Genomic DNA, 26,440 nt, shown 5'->3' with positions numbered 1-26,440 from the left:
TTCCCACATTCCTTCAGAAAGTTCTTTTACCAATCATAATTCAGAGCTAAAGCTCCTATTTAACCCCAACTTTTCTACTCTCCTTTTCTAGTTGATCTTTTTTCCACATAACTGCTCCTTCCTTGCAGATTCCATTCCATTGCATTCCTATTTATTTTCCATTCATTTAATTCAAGCCACCTTTCTTCTTCTATTATGAAAAGTAGGATTTCCAGAAGGTTCTTTGGTATTACACCATTTAAAAAAAAAATAGCATTGCCGAAAGGTTAATTTGCAAATTTAAAAGATGAGAAGCTAATATGATAGCCTGTTTAGACTTAGTAGTTCATCACATTTGTGGGAAAAAAGTTGTTCAATATGAGATGCCCTGCAGTATATGAAGGTATATTAATGCTATTTACTATAGTAAATATTTACTAATGCTATTTACTAATGCTATTTACCTGCAGTATACTAATGCTATTATGGCCTTTTAAAATTACTGAAATGGAGGCCTTGTCTTTTCTTTTCAATTATTTTTTCAGAGAACTGTTGGTAGAAACCATCTGCTAACTAATACAGAACCAAGTAAGCTATGAAACACTTTAAGGGCTTAAGCCTCAGGCGCAAGGGAATTAGACAACATACAGGTAAGTGCAAACACATCATAGTAGTATGCAACAAACTCTGAATTAGCAAATAAGGCATTGTTTTAATTAAATCTCATATTGTGAATACCTTCACAACAAGTTGCCATGATATTGCACAACTTCGAATAAGTAACGCTTCACCAAAGGAGAAGACTATTGTTACTTATTCTCAGTGGATACCACCACCCAGAAAGCACTGTTTTGGGGCTATTTGGTGAGTAGGTGATGCAATGATGACAAAACAGTTGTGAAATATAACTCCACAATATGAGAGATGCCTGATGGTGAATAAAGTGAATTTAGACTGAAACACTTTAAGGGCTTAAGCCTCAGGCTGCAAGAGAATTATTCACAATGTGAGATTAAACTAAAACAATGCCATTTTTGCTAATTCAGAGTTTGCTGCATGCTGATATGATGCATTTGCACTAACTTGTACATTGTCTAATTCTTTTGAAGCCTGAGGCTTAAGCCCTTAAAGTGTTTCAGTCTAAATTCACTTTATACACCATCAGGCATCTCTCATATTGTGGAGTTATACTTTACAACTGTTTTGTCATCATTGCATCACCAGGGTACCTACCCACCCACCCACTGAGGAAGGGCCAAATAGCCCCAAAACGGTGCCGTCTGAGTGGTGGTATCTGCTGAGAATAAGTAACAACAGTCTTTTCCTTTGGTGAAGCATTACTTATTCAAAGTAGTGCAATATCATGGCAACTCATTGTGAAGGTATTCACAATATGAGATTAACTAAAACGATGCTGTTTTTGCTAATTCAGAGTTTGCTGCATACTGATATGATGCGCTTGCACTAATTTGTACATTGGCTAGAAGTCTCTTATATAAAATAGCAAGTTAACCTTTCACTGATGCCATCTGTATAAAAGGAGAGCAATACCAAGGTAACTCATAGTAACATGAAGTTTGATAACCAAACACTTCACTGCATGTGGGATTGTAATTTAGATGATTTAATTACAGTATTTTCCAGCTTATAATACCTACTTTTTTTCCTTATAAATACCTTAAAAAATTGCCCGGCGTCTTAGAAGCTGAAAGTGGCAAATACAGCACATGCGCAAAACTGAAAAATCGCTAAGCGACAAAACCATATCATGGCATAATGTTAAGACTGAAATTGTGGTCAAGTCCTTCAAAAAATGTGGTATAAGTAATGCAATGGATGGCATTAAAGATCGTTTATTGTATGATCATCTAGTGAAGAGGATGATGATGATGATTAAGTCAGCAATGAATCTGAAGTTAAATATACTAAAATAATAAGACTAATAATCCCATACTTTTCTTTATTGGCTTTTGGGTTTTATTTTTATAGAATTTTAAATTTCCATTGTATTAGCAATAATTTTTATTTATTTATTTTTTTTTCAAAAGTTGTTTTTCTTAAATTTACTGTTCCAAAATTAGGGTGCATCTTCCATGCTGCAGCATCTTATAAGCTGACAAATATGGTAATTTATAACTATATATTAGAATAATCCACACATTTCATTCATCTGTGATTAAATAATTAAAATTTGTTTTAAAATAATACATAATTCAGCATTCTCCAATTTTCAAATCTTGTTGGACATAAGACTACAAAGATACCTCACTCTTTACAGTCTATATCCAGCAAAACTTGAACATTGGTGATGCTGAGTATGTAAATTTTAATTATTTAACCACAGATAATAGAACCATAGTGTTCCAAATGTATGGATTATTCTAATGTATAGTTATTATTAATTAAACATTTTAATTACGAAATGTAGTGTGTTTCATTATCAAATTACTTGTTCTCACCTTTCTTACTATGTCCTTCAACTCTTGTTTTGAACATGAAGTTTGTTTGCTGTGAGCATTATAAACTGATTACATTTATTAGGCAGTTTTAAACTTGTCAGCTACAAAAACAAAGGAGTAGATGAGGAAGTCCTGCCTTTCATAATTCTAAAAATTACAAAAATAGCTGTTTTGTAATTTCAAAGCTCCTTGTAATTTGAATGTGAATATCACTTTGATTCATTTCCTTCCACAAATGTATAATTTGTGATAGGAATTTCAGGTCCTGAAAACAATAAAAGAAACTTTTATAAACATAAATGCCTGAAATTTCCATGTTTCAACAATTATGTTCCTTGCGTTTGAAAACAATGAATGTGCCTTGTCACGAGCTACCTGGTGCATTCAAATATTCCAGGTATTGGTCTTGGAATATTTAAACATGTACAAAATAATTTGTGGCCAACTGTTGTTACTAAATTGTTGCTGATACCTTGTTTGGATAATAACATGAAGATCCTCTTCTGCCCAGTCATGAGTGTTGTGAAAATTGATCACATATTCAAGGTAAGAGCCAGCCTCACCAGAAAACAACACCAAGGATAAAAAAAAAAAGGACAATGGGTACATTGTTGTAGGAACTATAAACAAAGCTTCTCAAGGTGAAAAATCAGTTTAATTACAGCCTTATAATCTTTGAGTGCAATGCAGATAAAGCTGTTGTTTCTAGATAATTCTCCACATAGCAGCACAGATATTTATGAAGTTATGCCCTCTGTTGCTATCCTTCAGGTGCCGTTACTAGAATTTTTCTTCACACAATTCAGAACCTAACAGTTCTGGCACTGATTGATCTACTACCATCTGAAACTTACATGAATGATTCTGTATCTGCAAAACACTCTGCCATCTGACAGATAATGATTCAGAAACCATTCTATGTACAGACATCTTGATGTGGCTGCATTACACTTAGTGAGTCCATACCGTAGCATGTCTATCATTTCTCGTTTGAATAAACCTACATTCTCACTTCAAATGCACATGATTACTTAATAGCACGAAAACTTAACATTTTATTTTTTTATTTTTCTCATTGAACTACACTTAGAACCATCATTATGAACAGTAAAATAAATTCATACTATGAACCCCCTAAATACCACTGGGTGTTTTTATAAGAATTTCAGAAATACAAAAAGGATAACTTGGAAACAAAGCAATTTTGGGCATGTGTTTATATAAACTTTCTTCATTGTTTTCAGGTCCTGGAAGTATGGCTCACATGTTCTAAAATACCCTGTTTATATACACTGAGTGGCCACTTAGGAAGTATACCTACCCTTTCATGAAATAGAGCAGTCCTTGACACATCACATGTTTCTACCATATGATATAAAACATGTGGGCAGATATGTAGGAATGCAGCATGTGCACAATTTAGTGAAAGAATGGAAAAGAGGAAAGATTTAAGTGACTTTGAATGTGCCACAGTTGTCGGTGCCAGAGGCTCCAGTATGGATATCTCAGAAACTGCAACCCTGCTGGGATTTGCTTTCACATATGGCTGTCTCGAGCATATTGAGATTGGTTCCATAACTAAATAACACCTATCCAACAGAGGTTGATATGACTTGTGCAGGGCAATATAAAGGCTAAAATGTCAAAGCATAACCCAGTACAACAGTGATAACTAAGGAGGCACTTTGCACAACTCATTGTACCTCTTCATGGGGTAACACAGTCAACAACCAAATCTAGTTCCATTCCTGTCAGCAAAAAACAAGGTGTGATTACAGTGGAGACTCAAGAGTACCAAAAAATCTGGACAGCTGAGGACTGTAAAAATGTTGCCTGGTCTGTCAAATCCCAGTTTCCGCTGGTTTCCACTGATGGGAGGGCCATAATGTGGCAAAAACAGCATAAATCTATGAACCCATTCTGCCAGATGTTGCTCCAATGGTATCAAGAGGTCTATGTGCACCAGCCTGTGTCCAGGCTGGTGCACATAGACCCCCCTTGATACCATTGGAGCAACATTTGGATGTCACAGGTTATTTGGGACTGTTTCTAATCAGGTGCATCAATTCATGGCTGCAGTATATCCATCTGCAACTGGGTTCTTACAACAGAATAATGCTCAGTTGGTTTCTGAAACTGTTTGACATTCATCTAACATTTAAAAAAAAAAAAAAAATCAAATAATCACTAAAATTAGCCATAATAAAATTTTTGACTTTAAGTGAATACTCTCAGATAAATGATTACACTCTCTTCACATGAAGTAAATGTCATACACAAAACCAGAATTGGTTCCAAGAAAAATAATAAATTCAGCCTATTACAGTGGCCTCCTCAGTCACCAGATTTCAATCCAGGGTACCAGTAAGATGAGATGGAATGAGCTCTTTGGAGTAGAGCTCCATAACCATCCAATTTGCAACAAATGTGGTAAGCAATTTAGTCACCATGGATCAGCATCAGTGTGGCACATTTTTTTGACAATTTTAGTCCATGCCAAGCCAAATGCAGATTGTTCTGAAGGCTAAAGGGGGACCCTAGTCACTATTACATAAGTGTATCTAATAAAATGACCACTGTGTGTGTGTGTGTGTGTGTGTGTGTGTGTGTGTGTGTGTGTGTGTGTGTGTGTGTGTGTGTGTGTGTGTGTGTGTGTGTGTGTGTGTGTGTGTGTGCCAGCCAAAGTTTAGTTAAAAAGACCAGTTTTTTTTCTCTTCATATCATTTGTAATTAGTGCATTTCTTCCTTCCTCTCACTTTCTGAATTTATATCAATGAATTTTGTAGCTCTGCCATCTACCGAGATGACACCTCCCATGTAGGCAAGCTTCGTAATCATGATACCAGTTGCATTAATTACTAATGGTTTGATTTAGTTCCATTAATTTTTATTCCTTCTGTTTTGTTGATATACTGTTGTCTTCAAGTCCTCCATTTTGATTTGTAAATGTAATATGCAAATACCATGGTCTTTTTTTTTTTATTCTAGTTGCCTTTATTTGCTTAAGCATAAAATGAATATTAATACCATACCAACAAGAACCTAAGCCCATTCCAAATATTGAGGCAAAGGGTGTTTGTTATCCACTAGTTTTAAATGGCAAAAGAAATATATAATTAAAAATTTTGAAAATTCCCAAAAAACTGTATAATTTCAGCAATTAATATTTTCTTATTTCATATTGTTGCCAAGCTTATGCATTGTATTTACATAAGGTATTTATTACTAATCACTGGCTGATGCATACTTGCTTAAGGAAATAGCACTAAATATCAGAAAGTAGCAGCAGCAACAGCTGCATCATTTCTTGCAAGTTGCTGCCCAATTCCAGTCAGAAACTAAAAATTTAAGTGCCAAGTGTGATTTGAGAATTTCAAATATTGATAAACATGATGCCCAGTTGATTTCTATAACTGTTTATACTCTACATTAGGAAATATTGCAAATAATCACCAGATTCAGCCATAAGGAGATTTTTGACTTTAACTATATGCTGTCAGATTAAATGCTCACACACTTTCCACATGAAGTAAATATCATCCAAGAGAACAAATCCTTTCCAAAAAGACTTAGTGTTACATATAATATGAATTTATTTGTAATCACCTTTTGCTCTATTTAAACTAAGTAGAGCTTAATTCTTGAATCCTGTATTTCATTATCTAGTATGAAATTAAAGATCATTACATGCCTAAGAATACACAGTGAGTGCCTAGTTTTATTAATCACAGCTGCCAATTTTGAAAAGCTGGCAGCTGTGATTAGCAAAACTAGTAAATCTAACAGCCCATGGAGATCAGGTACAGGAGATTTACCAAAAAATCTCCTGTTTTCAGGCAGAAAGCAGGGTATTTTTAAAATCCACACTGCACTAGAAATTAAATTTCACTTACAATATACATATTTGATACAGCCATAGGATTGTTTACCAGTACAGTATGCTTTTAAACATTAGCTTACCCCACATTTTTCTGTCTGTGGATCTGTTTGGACATTCTATTAGAAATCAACTGATTATGATTACTCCAAGAAAGATACTGTTGCAGACTTTGTCCTCTTCAGAAATGTAAATCAAAGTTTTGTTTATAACAATGGCGCCACTGTGTGGACTTGGCTGTCAAGATCATTTCCAAAGAGTCACCAAACAAAAAGAAAAAATCTCAGTACACTCCTCCCCATCTCTCTGAATATTCTCACACACTCAGCATTATTATAAGTAATTGTTAAAATCATTAAAATCTCAAGCATGACCTGAGATAATGTTATATCTGAATTTTTTTTTTTTTTTTTTTTGATTTGGTAGTTGTTGGCGCATCGGCTTCTGTGGCCATATTGCACCTCCCAAGGTTTTTGCAGTACTTTGATCCACCCCGAGGCGGGAATTGAACCCGCGACCTTTGGGTTGCCGGGCAGGTACTTTACCCACTCGGCTAGCCCGGTCGGCTTATATCTGAAGCTTCCTTGTGCATGTCTCAGTTCTTCAAAATAACCACTGAAAATAAATTCTTTTTCCTTTCCTTATATGAAAGGATAAAAGAACTGACACTACAAAATATCTATTCCTTTGTCTTTAATGTTGTTGAGAAGTAGCTGAAATTTTGTTAAATAATATTTAACTTAGCATTTTGGAAAACTCATTTGACAACTTGTTATATAAGACAGCAGACTTTCAAATGCATAAGGAAACACACTTTTAGTCTTAGGAATTCATGATGAAAAGTCAGCTGGCTGCCTCAAATTTATTTACTATACTCCTAGCATGGTGTACAAGCAACTATGCATGCACCTGTTCTTACTGTAGTAAATCTAACACAGCCCATGTTACATGTCCCATGAACAGACCCAGAAGGGTTTGTAATCCCTTATATCTTGCTTTCCAGGCTTCTGCATGTTCCACTAGAAACAGCATAAGAATCACTTTCACCTCTGCTTGCAGCTGTTACTATTGTATTAGACTATGTATTGCCCCCATCTAGCAGTTTTCTGACTTGCCTAAACTGTGTTGATAGCATCAGTAAATATTCTTGAATCCCTTCTCTTTAAGTGTATCACATCCCTGTAAAAACAGTGCACGTTAACAAACACAGACCATACTGAGAAAAATTCTAACCCCATGGCCCCTGTAAAGTCTCTCCAAGGCCAAAATTATTGAGAAGGCTTTCATCCCTCCTGTTGTGTCTGGGCAGCATTGCAGACACTTTGAAATTTAATCCTAACTCATGACTTTTTTTCAACACTGTCCTATACCTGTTAAGTAAATCCTCAGATGTCATATTCTTAATACCATTAGTATAAATATGTACAAAGTCAATAACTTTTGCTCCTGGCAGAGATATACTCTGGCCATACTCCAATTATCCTTCTTTGTACAATATATTTCCCATTTCCCTGACAACAGAGTTGATGATAACTACTACTACTTCCTGTAAGACCAGAATTTTTGTCTTGGGGGCGGCTGCTGCATTGTCAGATGCATGCATGAGTGTAAGCCCCAGTGCTGATTGGGAAGATGAAAGCTTGATGGATCCCCCATTTCAATTCCCTTGATGGTATCAACCCTGTTCTTCAAGCTCTCATATTTGCCCAGTGAATTTGCACTTCACCTTTTCACACTCTTTGCAACAAACACACAGGCATCTTCTTTGGCTGTCTCATGTCCTGCTACAGATAGTTTGCAAACAGGCAACAAGTAGTGCACATTATAAAGTGCTGATTGATAGGGAAACTGCCCTCAGGAATTCTTCCAAAAGTTAAAGCATTCCTGCTACTTTAAGCTCTTCATTTTGCTGCTCTAGTCTGAGGCATGATTTTAGCTCGTAACTTTAATTTAGAAATACCACACAAAACTAAAAGATACAAGTATAATAATGCTACATTATTCCAAGATTATGAGATCGCAGTATTTTAAGTTATGTACCGTGTGATATACAATTACAATATAAAATCATTGCTATAAATTTATAGTTGATTTATATTTAATATAAATTTATTTAAACTATAAATTTATATTTAAATTTATAGTTTAAATGAAATCCATTTACAATAAATCGATATAGTAACAATGGTGGCAGAATTAAGACTTTTTTTTTTTTTTTTTTTTTATTTCAAAAGGCTAATTAAATAACAAATTCACCATTATCAGGTAAATGTAAATAATACTGCATTACTAATTTTAAACAAAATGATAAAAAAACCAATCAAAGATAGCCTTATTTCCTAATATAAAGCTGGTGTCCGAGACAGCCAAACACCAACCTTATATTTCCTAATTTGCCACTGACAAACAAGTCAACTGTATTTATAGATTATATTTTACATTATTCAAAAGAAAAGGAAAAAGCAAAACAATAACAACTTTACCCTAAATCGTGTATCAGGTGCAGGAATACTTGAAAATGCATCTTCCCATGTATCTGGAGTAAAAGTAGTATTGTACTGGATAGTATAGCTGAGAATTGGGGCTCTGCGATCACCCATTGGTTTCCATTCTACCAAAGCTGATAAGCCATCACATTGAACATTTATGATTTTAACTTGATTAGGAACATCTGAAAACATCACGTAAACAGATAATTATTAAGCTAAAAATTAAGTATTCCATTTGTTTTATTTTATATCCTTTTTCATGTGTATCAAAAGCTTGACAAATAACATTTTAAGGTATACCTCCAGGTTAAAGCAAAAGCTAAAAAGTGATGGTAAAATAGAGACTGAGAAATATAGAACAGCATTTGTTAACATGAAAACACTAACAAAAAAATAAAACTTTTATAACAAATGGAGTTTAAATAACATATAATATAACCCAACAAAACTGGATGGACTAAACTGAAGGATTTAACTACTGCTTAAATGTCTAAGCAGATTATATATTGATAACTTCCACTGCTAGCACTGTATGCCAATGCTAACATTCCCTCATTAGAGCCTACATTAAGTATGATCTGATAAGGGAATGTCACTATCACAAACAAACACTTTGGAGAAGATGAAACCAAAGAAAGCTCCTGGAAATTATGGTTTATTACCTGAGGTGGTTGTTAAGAAGTTTGGAGAGAAATGGGGAAATGAACTTTTGATATTATTTAATAAATGTTTAAAGGAAAAGACATTTCCAAAGAGATGGAAGGAGGCCCATATAAAAGTACTATTGAAAAATCAAGATAAAGTAGTAATGGACCCAGCCTCGCACCGTCCAGTGGCTTTATTGCCAGTAATGGCAAAGTTATTGGAGAGATTGTTAATGAATCGATTGGAGGAATATTATGGAAAAAGTGGAATGAGTAGCTCTAGGCAGTATGGCTTTAGAGGGAGCGAATCTACTGAAGATGCCATTGATAAAATGGTGACATATGTTCAAGAGGCTCCAGTGAAGTATGTACTTGGTATTTTTATTGACTTTAAGGGAGCATTTGATAGAATGTGGTGGCAGAGTTTTTTAGAAAGGCTGAAAGAAATGAAATGTTCTGGGCAGTACTATGGTGTGTTAAAGTCATATTTTAATCAGTGTAACAGGTTACAAGATATAGTAAAGTCTCACAAGAAGTGGATAGAGGAGCCCTGCAAGGGTCCATTATTGGCCTGTATAGCTGGAATGTGGTGATGGATGAGCTACTGGCTCAGGATTGGGAAGGATGTGAGCCGGTGACTTATGTAGATGACCTATTAATAATGGTGAGAGGTAATTCAAGAAGAGAAATAGAGGATAAGTCGAAGAAAGCTGTGGGGCAATTAGAAAGATGGGTAATAATGCATAAGATGGAGATATCTACTGATAAGACTAAAATGGTGCTGCTCAGAGGAAGGTTGAGTAAAAGAAGGCCCACTTTGAAGATATCAGGAACAACTGTAGCATATGCCCCCTTAGTCAAGACGAGAAAATGTCCTTTTTTTGCCTCACATGCAGAAGTTGAAAGAAAAAGTGTGGGTTATATACTCTAAAATAAGGAAGATTAGTAGAGTAAAATGAGGGGGGGGGGGGTGAAAGGAAAATCCGTGGCTCTTTTCTATAAGTGAATCTTTGTGCCACTGTGACTTATGCATGTGGGGTATAGGGTGACTAATAGGCACATAAAAAGGAGTCTAATTTCTGCTCAGAGATTTGCTCTTTTGGCTGTGACATGGTCATGTAGAATGGTTTCAAATGATGCATTACAAGCAGTATCAGGAAAAGAACCAATTGATTTGGTTGTGATCAAATGAGTAACGGAGTATGCAATCAAGAAAAATAAGAGGATAGAAATATTGGGGATTAAATTTTGGAATATGGGAAGCAGGATTGAGAGAGAGAGAGAGAGAAAACAATTTCAACAGGAAATAGATTGTATTTTGCAAGAAAGGTGGAACTGTTCTGACAAGGGCCATGTCACACATGCCTTTCTTCCTGGAGTGAAGGTAGTAAGAGAAATGGATGGATGGCCAGGCTTGGGTCTGATGGCTCCAATGATAGTAACTGGGCATGGAATGAGGAAAAAGTTGGCAGAGCTGGGAGTAGAAAATGATCCAAGGTGTGTATGTGTTCATATCGAAGATATGGATCATGTGTTGGAATATTGTAGAAGGTACACAGAACACAGAAAAATATTTTTCTCTAAGATTGGTTGTGATTCATACACCTGCAGTGGCTTATTTAAGAATAGAGGTTGGTATAAAGCTTTTTTGGATTATGCTAAGGGAGTTAATGAAATAAGAAATGTAAGATTGAGAAATTAATGGATTGTATATAGGGTAAAATATACATATGTAAATTGATTTTTTAATTTGCACTGACAAGTTTCTATTTATATTTTAAGCTATTTTTATTTACATTTTTTTTTCTTTATTTATATTTTGAGCTATATTATTTTTATTTACATTTAAGTTATTTTATTTATATTTTGAGCTATATTATTTTTATTTACATTTAAGTTATTTTATTTATATTTTGAGCTATTTATATTAGAGCTATCTTGCACTGATGAGTTTTTATTTATATTAGCAATTACTGAGTTGTAAGTTTAAAGTTTTATGTGAGTTTACAGTTTGTAAGGAAGGAAAAGGGGGGGGGGAACGGAGGGGGGAAGGGAAGTGAAAAAGAAGTAAAGAAAAAAAGAGAGAGAAAATTATGAAAGAATTATAAAATTAGAAAATGCAAAAAAATGTTTTTAGTTGTGTTTGCTAACAAGAATCACAATCATTTCCAGTTAAATGCTTTTACATTTGCCATTAAACAGGAGTTTACTGTTAGCTAGTAGAGATCAGCCTCCCCAGGACAGGGGTGGCGACATGTCCCTGGAACTTGATATGTCATTTGGGGGGGCAATGGCAAAGGATTAATTAAAGATAAAATTATAGATTAAAGATAAGTGTAGATGAGCTGTTGCTCAGGTAGTGCATTATACAAGTAGTGTAGGTCACAAACAAATGTTTTTTGTTTAACGGTAGCCAAATATGCAAAACCACAAAAAACTAACAATTTTTTTTAATAACACTTGCCTCCGCATTTCTCAACATTTTTACAGTGGGTAAAAATCATTATATACATCAAAGATCTAAAACATTTTTCCTTATGAGTGCCATTTTTTGTTCATTACAACTATAAAAATCTTCACATATGATAGGTTTATCTGAAATATAGCTCTGCTATTTGAGTATATTTTTTAGTGATCTACAGATGTTTGTACAAAAATAGACAAAATACTGGACCCACGTAATTATCGCTTTATACCCAGGTACTTATATAAGCAAAACTATTTTTATACCTGGTTTGCTCAGAACATGTTACACATCACTTGATGTATAACAGGTTCTGACAAATTTTGTTTGGTATTGGACAGATGAGGAAGAGGGTACTGTAATAATAAATAACAAAAAAGTATCATACCACCAGAATGCCTTGTGCCATCTCACAGCACATGGAAAGATTTTATACATATGGCTGTTGATGGCTGACATTATTATCATTCAAATCATGCCAATGAGATCATTTCTTGTCCATGGACTAAAATCATCACATTATAACTGCCCCCCCCCTTTCCCCTTGTTGTTGTTTTTTGTTTTGTTATGGAAAAAAGCATTGAAGTGAATCATATCAAAGACCCAAAATTATTCTAAGGTTCAATTATCTCGGTTTATACACTTACTATGAGCGGTTGTCTGACACTGTAAGCTATGTATTCATCTTCAAACAGTAGAAAAAAAAGATAAAACAGTACATATAAGAGTGAGCTATAAATTTTGCAACTTCTCTGTAATCACATCACTGTATATATATTCAAATACCAGATACACCTAACTTTTTGAAATACAAATTAAATCTGCTGATAAACTGTACCTAACATCATACATTGCATATTTAAATATAACATTCTTTATCCACAACTACTATATCTTGGTATATGTTTCCTTTGCATTACCTCATTATTCTAAAATAAGAAAATAATGCTTGTAAGGGTATATACCTCACAATTTTCACTGTAATACTGTAAGTACTTTTCTGTCTCACATGCAGCAAGAGCTGTCAGTACTTTCAGCTATAAGTGTAGGAAAACAAAAACTAAATACAGTTCATAATTCCTTATCATTGTTCGTGTTAGCTTCTAAGCAGTAAACTATTCAAAGCACCACATTTCTTGAAGCTTTTGGTTTAACACCTGTAGAAATTAATCCTAATGTATACTTGGCCCACTAACACAAATGTTCAACTTTGAGCCATTTTATTCTATCTGCTGAAGTTTGTAGCTGGCAAATGCTATCCATTCAGCATTTTGCTGCTTAAGCCCAACTTTGAATGGCATTCTGTACTACTCTGAACTCTGCACTAATTATAAATCCTGCTATAAGATATGTAGCTAAAATGTTTATGGGGGGGGAGAAATGTATAACTGAATAACATCCACCTTGCATAATGCTTTACAGTTCTGTCAGTGAGAGGTGGTTTGACTCATTCAGCACCATTCTTCGTAACCTTAACCACAGTGGGCCAGAGTAACCAACAAGACATGTCGTTTCCAATATGGAAGCTGTAGGAAGCTGTTCAGCTTTTTATACTGAGAGCTATGAAGCATAGACCATTACAGATGGGATAATCACTGAATATATATATCTGCAGTTATGTACAGTTATAAGTATTACATTATAGTACAAGAATAAAATTGTAGTGCATCTTTGCTGCACTATAATGTTATCCTTGAAACAACTACTGTAATTATACACTTCTCGGATAATTGCAATTGTCCTAGAGTATAAAAAGAAAATTTATTTATTTATGAGATTAGACACTAATGTGCCTTATAAATCCAAAAGTGAAACTGAAAAGTTTGGTTTCATTTACAGAATTGTTTCAGCAGTCTCGAGGATTGCTCTTGTGGTGACACATCCTCAGTATTCATAGTTTTAGTCTAACAATAACTTGTAGAAGTGTTTTATTACTTGTAGTTGAGATGCTCTTTCCTTTAGTCTTGCTTTATTTCTTCTACTTTCTGACTATTGGAGAGTTCCTCTGTTTGATCCTCCTCTCTTCTATTCTTTCCTACCTCTCCAGCTCCCAAACTTCAACTTCTATAGCCTTTTCATTTCATCCTAATTTGGGCTCTCTTGGGTCTTTTGCCCTGGGCTAGTCCAGCAGGTGATAGTAGATCCTGGCCGCCTCCATGTGGCGGGGATGGGAGAACATGATGACCAGGTGTTGCTACTTCCCATCTGCTAAGAGCCAGGTACCGGTCAAAAACATAACACACCATATCACTACACTTATGCATCCAACACACTACATAAAAATGGCCGATTTTGGCGTAAGCTTCTACACAAGATGTACAATGGTGGCTGATGGGGGAACCCTGGGATCTGCCTACATGAATATCCCCCAAATATCTCCTGTAGTTGAATATCCCCATGAATATCTCCCAAATATCTCCTGTAGTTGAATATCCCCATGAATATCTCCCAAATATCTCCTGTAGTTGAGATGAGTAAAAAAGAAAACATGGCAAGGGTGCTCCTAGAACTGGTGGAGTGAAAAAGAAACAACACAATTATTTTTGAAGGTAAAATAATAAGAATCGCCAAAAGTAGTTAGGGTATGGTGGGGTTAGCTCACTCAACAGTAAGTAGGATAGTCAAGGATAATGGAGCAATTATGAAATGTGAAAATGGATTTGAGCTTTTGGTGAATTCCTTTTGTGTGTGTGGTGGGGGGGGGGGTAGCATAATGGAAGAAATGGAAAGACTTTAAAATATAGAAAGAAGAATAACTCAGTGAAGAATACCAAGTAAGCAGTTATTATCAAAGCACTGAGCACAGATTACTTAAGTTAGTGATGAGACTCACAGGTACAAAGTTTCAATTTTCTTGGCATGTCATCTAGTGCATGAAGAAACTAGTGTGCTCTTGAAAAGATGAGCAGCTTCTCTAAGCTAAAACAGATAACTGAGAAACAGGTTTAGAAACTAAACCCAACACATGCACACAAAGGCCAGTGCAATCAGCCATGCTGCAATATGTAGATAACAATATTAGCCACATTGCCACTCAAGGGATTCCTCCCCCCCCCAAAGTCTAAAACATGAAAATACATATTGGACAATTCACTGAAGAGCATTCAGAACTGCCCCCCCCTCAAAGTATGCATAATATCTTGAAACTCTTCAACAGATGATAACTATCCTGGAGGGCTAGTTATTATACATGTAAAATAATAATAATAAAAAAAAAAGTATCCAATCAAATCTCTGCAAAGAAAAAATCATACAGTCAGTCCTCGTATAACATGTGTTTACACTACACGAATTCGATCATACACGATTTATAAATAGGGGAACGATATCATATATAACACGAACCAAATTCGCTTATGCACGATTCGCCTTTGTGTTTACAAGAAAGGCAGTCAAACACGGAATCACCCAAACTGAACGCAACACGATAGGAATGAAGAGAAGATTCTGAAAATGTATTTATGTTTTTTTATATCAGTGAAGTGGAAACACATTTCACCATAATAAGGTAAAAACCCAGACAATTCCAGCTATCGGTATTATCGCAAATGCAATTAGATCGAGTTTACTACCAGTTTATAACAGATTCCACTAGCAGAAACGCAACTGGAAATTGTTTTTATTGTTTTATGGTAGTATTTATGTGTTTTAGTAAAATGTGAAGTGTTAATAGTGTATCTCTGCCTTTACGGTGTTGTTTATTCAGTTGCCACACGTGCGCAGTTTTGTTTATGTGTATCAAGCATGCCTCCTCATTTTGTAATTGTGCTTTATTCCCTAAAAATGACTTAGTTAGTTAGTTAGTTATTTGGTTTTTAGGAGCATTAGCAACTAAGGCCATATTGCTCCGGGAATATGCGGTGGTCATTCCCTTGACCTTTCCGCATCCTCCATATTTGGTGGTGACGGGCTCGAACCCCGGTCTAATCAAGAAGCGTGTGCTACGCACTGCTGCTCCTTCCCACCTGGCTACGGAGATGCCCTAAAAATGAGTAAAATACTTAAAAGGTGTGAAAAGGAAGCATTCTGGTGAAGACACTGCAGATTCAGAGAGAAAAAGAAAAGCAATATCGATAAACAGAGGCGGACTGGGTCAAAAATTCTTACCCGGGAAAATTTTTGGTGGCCTCATATTGTGGTTTATGGCCAAAATCACACTGGCCTCCAGCCCACCGGGGTTTACCCGGTAAGGCTTATGGCCAGTGCACCTCTGTCGATAGAGAAAAAATATGAAATTGTGAAACACTTTGAGCGAAATGAAAGACCATGTGATATTGCACGGGCTACAGGCCTAAATGAGGCAACGCCGAGAATTAGAAAGATGCATAAAAACAACTTTCATAGCAGGAACAACTCAAAGTGTAATTAAAATCCATTAGATCAAAACACAAAGAATTGGAAGAGATGGAATGGCTGTCATCTATTTCGATTGAAAATTAAGCAAAAAAACAAGCTTGCTTACGATAGAAGCAAAAGCATTAGCAATATTTTATTATGTAATAATCGTAATAAAATACTTACATATTTTATTACGATAATTTATTGTGTTTGGTAATGTTTTGGTTACAAATGTGTGTTTAATCTTGAGTGGTTGGCACCTAACCCTATTTTTCCCATAGGGCTTGTTGTTTATATTGCACGATTTTGCACTGCTCAAGGGTTTCTAGGAACACAACTATCATGCTATACGAGGACTGACTGTATTCTTAAAAAGCTCCTCCATGAAGATCACAACCTCACTTATAAGCATGTCAGCCTTGACAACAATAAATTCCTTTAATTTAAAAAGGAATTCAGTAAAAGAGCATTAAAATCCACAAGGCAGAACTTCTAGCCCATTCCATTAAGACTGGTATAAAAATACTCAGAGAATGCCACGAAAAAAAATGGCTAGTGCCTTTTACTTCAAATTAATCCCTCTTTTCAAAAAATCTTAAACCCTTACTGAAAAGCTCAAACCCATTTCTATGCAGGAAGGGGATAAGCTGGCAAGCTTTGAAATGGAGTCTATGTTCCCCAATATAACCCTCCCTCTCTATTAGCATTAGCATTAGTAGAGGCATATGATGCAAGAAAGCAAGCTTATTCAGCATCAGCCAAAAAAAAAAAAAAAAAACAACCACTACTCCCATTTCACCCCTCAATTCGTTCGAAATACCTGTCCAGCTGAGCCTTAAATTTGTTTAGGCTATCAACTTCAACAGCAAGCGATGGAAGTCTATTCCACAAACCAACTGCCCGCTGGCTAAAGGCGAATTTCCGCACATCTATCCGACATCCGTCCTTCCTCAATTTGAATTTATGCCCTCTCAGGTGATTATTCTGAGCAAGAGGAAGAATTCCATCGGCATTGAGCATGCTCAAGCCATCCAAAGCCTTGTACACCTCTATCAGATCACCTCGGCGATGCCTAGTCTCCAGGCTCTGTAATTTGCAAAACTTAAGCCTTTCTTCGTAAGAGCAACCCTTTGTTCCATTCACTAATCTTGTTGCCCTTCTCTGTACTCGTTCCAGCAGCTCTACATCCTTCTTGAAATGAGGCCTCCAGACCTGTATACAGTACTCAAGGTGTGGCCTGACCAATGCCTTATACAAGGGAATAATCACATCCCTGTCCCTGCTAGAAAAATTCCTGTATATCATTGACAAGACACCATGAGCTACTCTTACAGCTCGTCTGCACTGCTCAGAGAACTTCATATCTGCCTGCACAATTACCCCCAGGTCCTTTTCATTCTCTACCACTGTCAGCGTAGTACCACAGAGTTGATACGTTGATCTGGGGTTACTGTTTCCCATATGTAGTACTTTACATTTGTCAATGTTAAACTTCATTTGCCACCTCTCAGCCCATCTGCTCAACCTTTCCAGATCCTGTTGCAGCAGCATAGTATCAGTAGTGTCCTTAACAACCCTGCCAACCTTTGTATCGTCTGCAAACTTGGACATTAAGCCTGATACACCATCATCAATATCATTTATAAATACAGAAAACAACAATGGACCCAACACTGAACCCTGAGGAACTCCACTAATAACATTAGTCCACGTTGAGCAGTGTCCATTGATTACCACTCTCTGTCTTCTGCACTCAACCATCCCTTTATCCATAGCAGCAATTTGCCTCGAATGCCACACTTCTCCAATTTGTGCAGCAGTCTTCCATGCGCAACAGTATCAAAAGCCTTTCTAAGATCCAAATATATAATATCAAAGTTATTCCCTGCATCCAGTTCTTTTGTGACTACATCATAGTATCCAATCAAATTGGTCAGACAAGACTTGCCCTTAACAAACCCATGCTGTGTCTGAGCTATAACTGAATTCTTGTCCAGATGATCCTGCAGTGCTTCTTTAACCAGTGCCTCCATTAATTTTCCTGGAACCGAAGTTAAACTAAGTCTATAATTACTTGTGTCAGCCTTTGATCCTCCTTTGTGAATTGGGGTTACATTTGCACATCTCCAGTCCATGGGTACCTCCCCTGAGTCCAAAGAAGCTCTCATAATTATGGCTAGGGGTTTGCTTACTTCCTTTGCTGCCTCCTTTAATATAACTGGATAGATCCCATCCACCCCGGGTGCCTTTTTTATGTTTATCCTCAACAATTTCTCCTCCACTTTCCTCTCAGTTATTAGAAAATCATCTAGCTCACTGCCAATGTTTACTTCACCTACGACATTCCCCTTCCTGAATAACTCCTCATGTGTGAATGTAGATGCAAAATACTCGTTTAGATTGTTAGCCACCTGAGCTGGATCCTCAACTGTTGAACCATCAACATCCAGTGGACCAATCTGATTCATCCCTTTCCTTCTTGAGTTTAAATAGGTAAAGAACTCTTTTCTGTTTTTCTTTGCATCCTTTGCCAAGGATTTCTCATAATCTGCCTTTGCCTGCCTAATCTCCTTTGTGACTTGGTTACAGACCAACTTATATCTATCATAGGCTTCCACGTCACCCATTAATTTGTATGTATCCCATGCATTTTTCTTCTCTGCCATATGTCTCATTAGTTCATCTGACAACCATTTAGGCCTGAACCTTGAACAATATTTATTGGTTGGTATGTAAAGCCTGGTAGCTTCCAAGATTAGTTCCTTGAATGCTTCCCATTTTGAATTTGCTGTTGGTAACATCATCAGTTGGTCCCACTGTATAGAATTTAAATACTGTCTCAGACCAGCATAGTCGCCTTTACGAAAGCAGAAACCCTTCCCTTTACCTCTGATGGTAGTTACCTCCTTGAGTAAATCCCACTTCAGCACACTGTGATCACTGCCACCCAGTGGTTCATTTATCTGCAGATTCCTAATGCATGAAGAATCACTACTGATAATCAGATCAAGAGTATTACTCCCTCTAGTTGCCTCCCGAACATGCTGGTGTAGAAAACAATCATCCAATAAATCCACAAAAGCCTTGCTAGTGTGTGAGTGACCAACCCACAAATTCCAGTCAATATCTGGGAAATTAAAATCCCCCATTATAAGACTCTCTGATTTACTGGCCCATTCTATTTCCTTGTACAGTATCTTATTATACTCATCAGAGTCATTAGGCCTATAGCACACTCCTACTCTCAATTTTGATTTACCTATGCTTATGTCACACCAAACTGACTCCACACTATTGTTATTACATTAACAAGTCCAGACTATTCCCATATCCAGGACTAAGTTAAGTATAAAGAGCCAAATGTCTTCTCCTTCCCCAACACAGAATTCTTTATGGAGAACCTTGAATCTTCTGCATTTTCCAATTTCTCAGTATATTTTGCTACTAGAACAGTACATTGATGTCACTGTTGCTATCTGGAACCATGGCAATATTCTTCTCCCTCATTAACAACATCGATCCAAATATTACCTTTAACTTGGAAACAGAAGAGAACTATAATATACCAGCCCTAAAAGCATTTATAAGATCTCAAAAAAAAAAAAAAAAAAATCACAAAATACACATGAAAGGAACAGATAACTGGCACATTCTTATTTTTATAACTACCTAAACAGCAGAAAAGTTGGTTAAGCTGAAGGGCATGACCACAGGGAATAACAAAATTTGCATCTCTCTCTCTCTCTCTCTCTCTCTCTCTCTCTCTCTCTCTCTCTCAAGAAGCATCCCCCAACAAAATAACCATTCACAACTTCTAGATAAGCCATGTCCAAGGTTGTGGAATCCTGTTCAGGTTTCACAACCACTCTTTAGAGAAAGAGAAGATATATGCATTCTGAGTTTTATCCTCCCATACCACTCAAGAAGAGACAAGAGGATCTAATCTATAGAACAGACAAATACCTGAATATCAAAAGTATTTTATATTCCTAGGTAAGAAGCCAAGACAACCTCGTAGTAGCCTCCCCAGGAACACTGGAAATAATAAAACAGACAAAGAAAATTCAGTGCCACTAGATTGGAGAATCTGGCACATAATAATATAGTTTTTCACAGCATTGCTGAGAACCCACCAAGTAGACTTCAATCAATCAACCATATTTTTCTGTAACAGATCAAAGAAGATATAACATCATGATAGACCTGGATGATATAATCCAGTCCAAGAACTAAACTGCAATAAGAAATAAGTAAAGGATTACTATCTTGCTCCACTCCCACAATTTCCCTATTCGTAATAGCAGTTAAAATACCTCACAAGAAGAAATTCCAGACAGACATCCCACAATACCATAACAGTCCTCAAAAAGTCACCATGAAGCTGGGAAGTGGTTCTCAAAATCTCAAGAAAACCCCCTCCCCCATTTCAAAAGCTCTACGAGTTAACTTCATTAGCTCATCTAAATTATAGAAATCTTACCAGCCAAGTTGCCTCAACAACAATACAGGATTAACAAGATCATTTACATGACCAACTCTCCAAATTCATAGTAGCTAAAAACTATAAACAAAACAATAAGAAGTTCCAGGAGCAACATGAAACTATATGGAAAAGCTAGAAGAACAAACAGCTCTATAAGGTAACTTTAGAAGCTCAACCAGATTATCAAAATCTGCAACAATCAAGATTGTCTCAATAACAATACAGGATACACAAAATCTTTCAGCATGCCCAGCTCTCCAAATTCATAGTAAATGACAGGAAAACTGTAAACAAAGAAACCAAAAGTCTATGGAGCAACCGAAACTATCAGGAAAATCCAGAACAAGAAAACCAATGAAGAGTCTCCATACATTAGCAGAGGCATATGATGCAAGAAAGCAAGCTTAAATAGCATCAGCCATAAAAAAAAAAAAAAAAAAATCACCTTCCATTTGACCCACCCATCAAAACCAAATGTTTGTCTAGTTCTGCCTTGAATTTATTTATGGCTGTCAACTTCTACAATGACAGATGGAAGCTTGTTCCAGCAATCAACTACCCACTGGCTAAAGGCAAATTTCCCCACATCTATTCTACAACTGTCCTTCCTCAATTTGAATTTATGTCCCCTCAGGCAACTAATCTGGGCAAGAGGAAGAATCCCATCAGTACTGAGCTTGCTAAAACCATTCAAGGCCTTATACACCTCAATCAGGCAGACATTCAAAGAGGGGGGGGGGGAATAGTATTTTTTATTTTATTTTTTTCTTGCCTTTTTGCAGATTTATGTTCTAACATATTTTCAGTTAAAGTTAATTTCATATTTTCCCAAAATCGTAACAAGAACATAACCTCCCAGGCACACCTATTTCTTATTTCTAAAAAGGTATTTTTTTTTTTAAATTCTACTTGCAGTATACCAATGTTTGACATTTTCCTAACTAATTGTAATACTTATGAAATATAATTTTCAAATAAAAAATGTAAATTTAAAAATGTTTCTCTTTAACTTGTTATTTTCAAAATAGTAAATCTACTTTGTTGGAAATAAATATAACATTCAGTCACTTTTATTATCGAGTTCATAAAACCACTAAAATGCTTGCATCCACTTACATATTAAAGAAAGTGCATCCAACGTGCCATAATTTTCAGAATGTTGAGAAACGTTTTATGAAAAGGTTATTTCTCAACACAAACAAATCAAGTGTATAAACAAAAACCAAGCATTGCTGCAAATAGCCCACAGTTCAATCAGAGGATCACAAAAGCACATGTGTGCGCAAGTGCACCCTGACAGAGTAATTAAGTTTATGTGACTTTACTTTTACAACACTTGGTTTATTGACCACTTACTCATAAGAATGGCAATTCTTATGTGCCTTTTGAACACTTACAGTGTCATTTAATGGTTACATCAGTGGCAAGCACAAAACATGTTAAGCATACAAAACATTAAATTAATGCACATGCTCATATTACCATGTTTTGCCAACTCTGCTTCACTTAACTGGAGCAAAACACCATGTATATTTAGGAAACTATGAAGTGTTGCTATCTTGGGCTAAACATTAAGGAGCAACAGATATTTTTTATGTGAGCCTGTAAAATCCTGTGAAACCATCACATAAGCAAAATTCCATGTTTATATTATACCAAAAATTTTATAGAGTAAATACTATGCTAAAGACACAACACAAATATAAACTAAGATTTAAAATGACAACAAAAGTTTTTTTAAAGCTGAATGCTTTCTTCATGTGTCATTATTCAGCAGTGGTAAAACAAGAAAATGTCAACAGCAAAACAAGAAAATGTCAACAGCAAAACAAGAAAATGTCAACTGCAAAACAAGAAACATTTGGCATATTAACAGTTGCAGCCTCGTGAAACCACAACACAAGTCGTAGAAAAGAGACTGGCCACACTGAGTATAACCGATGGGGACATATTTAAAGACAATCTAATATTCCATGTGATTCTGTCATGGCATCACCTGCAACATGTTCAGTGCTTGTTTTTTACTGTGCATTTATAGTCTTTTGTAGTATTGCAGAGTAACTCCTAACAAGCCTTCAGCTTTGGTATTACAGGGAGGTTTTTTTTTTTTTTTTTGAGGACACGTTCAGGTGACAATGGTATCAATGATTTTACCAATTCAGGAAATCTCAGCCATAGATTCCTTGTGACTAGTTACATGATGTACACTCTTATTGGCTTCACTAATTATGACTAACAACTGGGCATCTTCTTTCTGCCATTGTTGGCTTTCACTAAGGATAGGATACAATCAATAAGGATACAACACAATTCATGAAAAATTGATATTCTTGCAATGAACCGTCAAAGGGGGAATTGAAATTTTAGAATTTTGAAACTATTATGATTAGCCATATGGTGCTGGTGCAAGGAAGGAGAGAGAGAGAGAGAGAGAGAGAGAGAGAGAGAGAGAGAGAGAGAGAGAGAGAGAGAGAGAGAGAGAGAGAGAGAAGTAGAAGGGAATCACCAAGAAAGAGAAGAATGATGATATCCAGCTCAGGACCCTGGGTGTGCCAAGCCCATACTCACCAGATGTGAGCCCCAGGGTTAATTATTAAAGTACATCATCTACTTAGGATACACTTTAATAACAGGCAAAAATAACTATCAAGAAAATAAAATTCTGTATCAAAATACATGTTAGTGATCCCAAGTTTACCAAAGGAGATCACTCCCAACACAATTCAGCATACTGCCGACAGAAGGTGCTGCTGATGAGGTGCCCCTTTTCTTTTAGAGTTCACGGCATTTTTTTATTTATAAATGCCACTATCATATGTTGTTGAATGTAGTTTGCTGTGACTGCAGCTGTGTGAAATGCTGGCAAGCAATGCAATGCACCACATCTCAAAGTTGTATCTGAGCATAGTCCTTAAAATCTTCCCTTTAATTAAGAATGAGAGTGATCAAGGAAATAGACTTTCTGCATCTGCCAAAAAAAAATCAATTTCACCTATCCACTTCCACAACAATGGATAGATGCTTATTCCAGCAATCAACCACTCAGTGCTGAAGACAAACTTCCGCATATCTATTCTGCAACCACCCTTCCTCAATTTGAATTTACGCATGGCACAGTCTGGGTAAAAGGAAGAATTTAATCATCATTTAGTTTGCTCAAGCCATTCAAACCCTTAAACATCTCATTCAAATCACTTTGCAGGAGCCTGGTCTGCAGATGCTGAAATTTGCAAAAATGAAGTAGTTTTTTGGTAAGAGCACCCCTTTCTTCCCTTCACCAGGCTCCTTGACCTTCTCTGTAGGCACTTCCATAGCTAGGTGGGAAGGAGCAACAGTGCGTAGCACACGCTTCTTGATTAAATCGGGGTTCGAGCCCATCACCACCAAATACGGAGGATGCGGAAAGGTCAGGGAATGACCACTGCATATTCCCGGAGCAATATGGCCTTAGTTGCTAATGCTCCTAAAAACTAAAAAACAACAAACAACCTTCATTGTATCTATTACAGAAGCTCTACTTCTTAAAATGGGGCCTCCAGAGTAGTATGCAGTAATCAAGGTGAGGCCTGGCCATTGCCTTATACCAGGGGTGGCCAACAAGTCAAACGAGATCTACCAGTCAAATCACAGCTTTAATTTCAGTCGATCATGACAAATTTTAAATATATATAAAAAATAGATTAGTCGAAATCTAAATGTTATTAATATTATGTGCCCCACTGCATATGCTTATTACAAATCCATTGAACTACATGACTACTCCTGTTGCCATGCAGCCAGTAGGCTTCTCTTGTGAAAATTCATGCAGTTATGTTGTGGAGAGCATAGTGCATGTGTCAAATTCTTATTTAGCTTACTTAATATTAATCACTGGGCACTACTTATATGTTAATTTAATACCCTTTGATTTAAAATGAATACCATGAAAAAGAGTAAAACATATCAATTTCATCAAGAGTGGGAACTAAAATACTTTTTTGTAATGATAAAAGAAAAATGTTATTGTTTGATTTGCAATTCTTCCATGGCTATACCAAAAATAGGAAATTCAGAAAGGCACTTCAACACTGCATGATAAATATCAATCAGATTTTACACTTAATAGTAACCTTAGAAAAAATAAATTAAAAGAACTTAAATCCAGAGTCACACAAAAAAATTTCTTCCTGACACCTAATTTACAATCTAAAGCATAACTATAGCATCATTTAAAGTGAGTCAATCTTCTTGCAAAAAAATGCAAACCATTTTCTGATGGTCATTTCCTCAAAGACATATTTTTAGGAATAATTCTCTTTTTGAAAATGTTAAGAACAAAAAATGAAATTAAAAGTGCTCTTCAAGATCTGCAATTATCTTGAAATACTATGATGTGACGGATCGAAAAAATTAGTTAAAATGTGAGCAAACAATTGTGTGCTCATATTGCTAATTGTATGTCCTTTTCTTTACAACTGGATGAATCTACAGACGTCAGTGATACAGCTCAATTGCTTGTTTTTCTTCGTATGGTTTTCAATGATTCTGCCACTAGAGAAGAACTGCTGGGTATGGTTTCATTAAAAGAAAGAACTAGAGGTCTTGATATATTTAACGCATTTAAAAATTTTATTGAAAAAATTAAATTACCCCTATTTAAGCTCATATCAATAACAACAGATGGAGCTAAAGCAATGACAGGGCATCTTAACGGATTCATCGCATTGTGCCAAAAGGATGATGAATTCCTAGATTTTTTGAGTTACCACTGTATCATCCACCAACAAGTGTTAGCCAGCAAAAGATTAAATACTAAAAGTGTTATGGACATAGCTTTGAAAATCATGAATTCCATCAGAGGACAATCTATTCAAAGGAGACTTTTCAAAATGCAACTCGATATAAATGAACCAGATCTGATATTACACACAGATGTGAGGTGGCTGAGCTGGATTAAGTTTCTACACAGATTTCAAAATTTGCTGAATGAAATTAAAAAATTTGTTGATCAAAGGGGAGATGATTATCAGCAGCTCCAAGGTATGGAGTGGTTGTAAAATGTAAAAGAATACAGTGAACTTTTAAATTCCTTTTTTGGTTCCACATATCTATTGAATCTGCCTTTTAGTATTTAAAGAAACAAAGACGAAGACTCGCCTACTCTTACGGACTTGCAATTCAGAAGATTTTTAAGGTTGGCCTATCACAGTATATTCCCGATTTTGAAAGCTTGGCAGATGACTTGAAGACACAAACTTCACATAAATTAAAATATGTATGAATTTAAAATAAGAATTCTGAATTGTATTTAATTTTAAAATTTATAAACAACATTTTTCAATAAGTGTCGATTAACTTTTTTAACCATGTACAATGAAATTCTTGAGATGGCAGATTGCGGCACATTTTGAAGAAAAAAAAAAAGTAGATCGCATCACAAATTCAGTTGGTCACCCCTGCCTTATACAAAAGGATAATCACTACCTTATCCCTGCTAACAAAGTTCCTGAATATCATTGACAATGCCTCATCAGTTGTCATGGCAGACTGTCTGCACTGCTCAGAGAACTTCATATCTAACTGCACAATTACCCCAATTTCTTTTCATTTACCACTACCCTGAATAGTACCACACAATTGGCACATTATATGTCATTACTGTTACTCACATGTAGTAACAGTTGCATTTTTTTTCAATGTTAAACTTCAATTGCCATTTCTCAGCCTA

The 26,440-nt window shown here is 35.9% G+C and overlaps 1 protein-coding gene across 1 annotated transcript in view; it reads right to left on the bottom strand.

Moving 5' to 3' along the window:
• LOC150091222 (neuroglian-like) overlaps positions 1–26,440 on the bottom strand; it is a 447,266-nt gene that overhangs the window by 135,334 nt on the left and 285,492 nt on the right. The window contains exon 13 of the mRNA XM_090374775.1: positions 8,799–8,986. Within this exon, the coding sequence (XP_090230901.1) occupies positions 8,799–8,986 (188 nt within the window). The remainder of the gene's footprint in view (positions 1–8,798; positions 8,987–26,440) is intronic.

The sequence above is a fragment of the Mastigoproctus giganteus genome, chromosome 1 (assembly GCF_048544385.1).
Source record: "Mastigoproctus giganteus isolate SK-2022 chromosome 1, ASM4854438v1, whole genome shotgun sequence".
Taxonomy (NCBI): domain Eukaryota; kingdom Metazoa; phylum Arthropoda; class Arachnida; order Uropygi; family Thelyphonidae; genus Mastigoproctus; species Mastigoproctus giganteus.
This window is presented reverse-complemented; position numbering and strand designations above follow the sequence as displayed.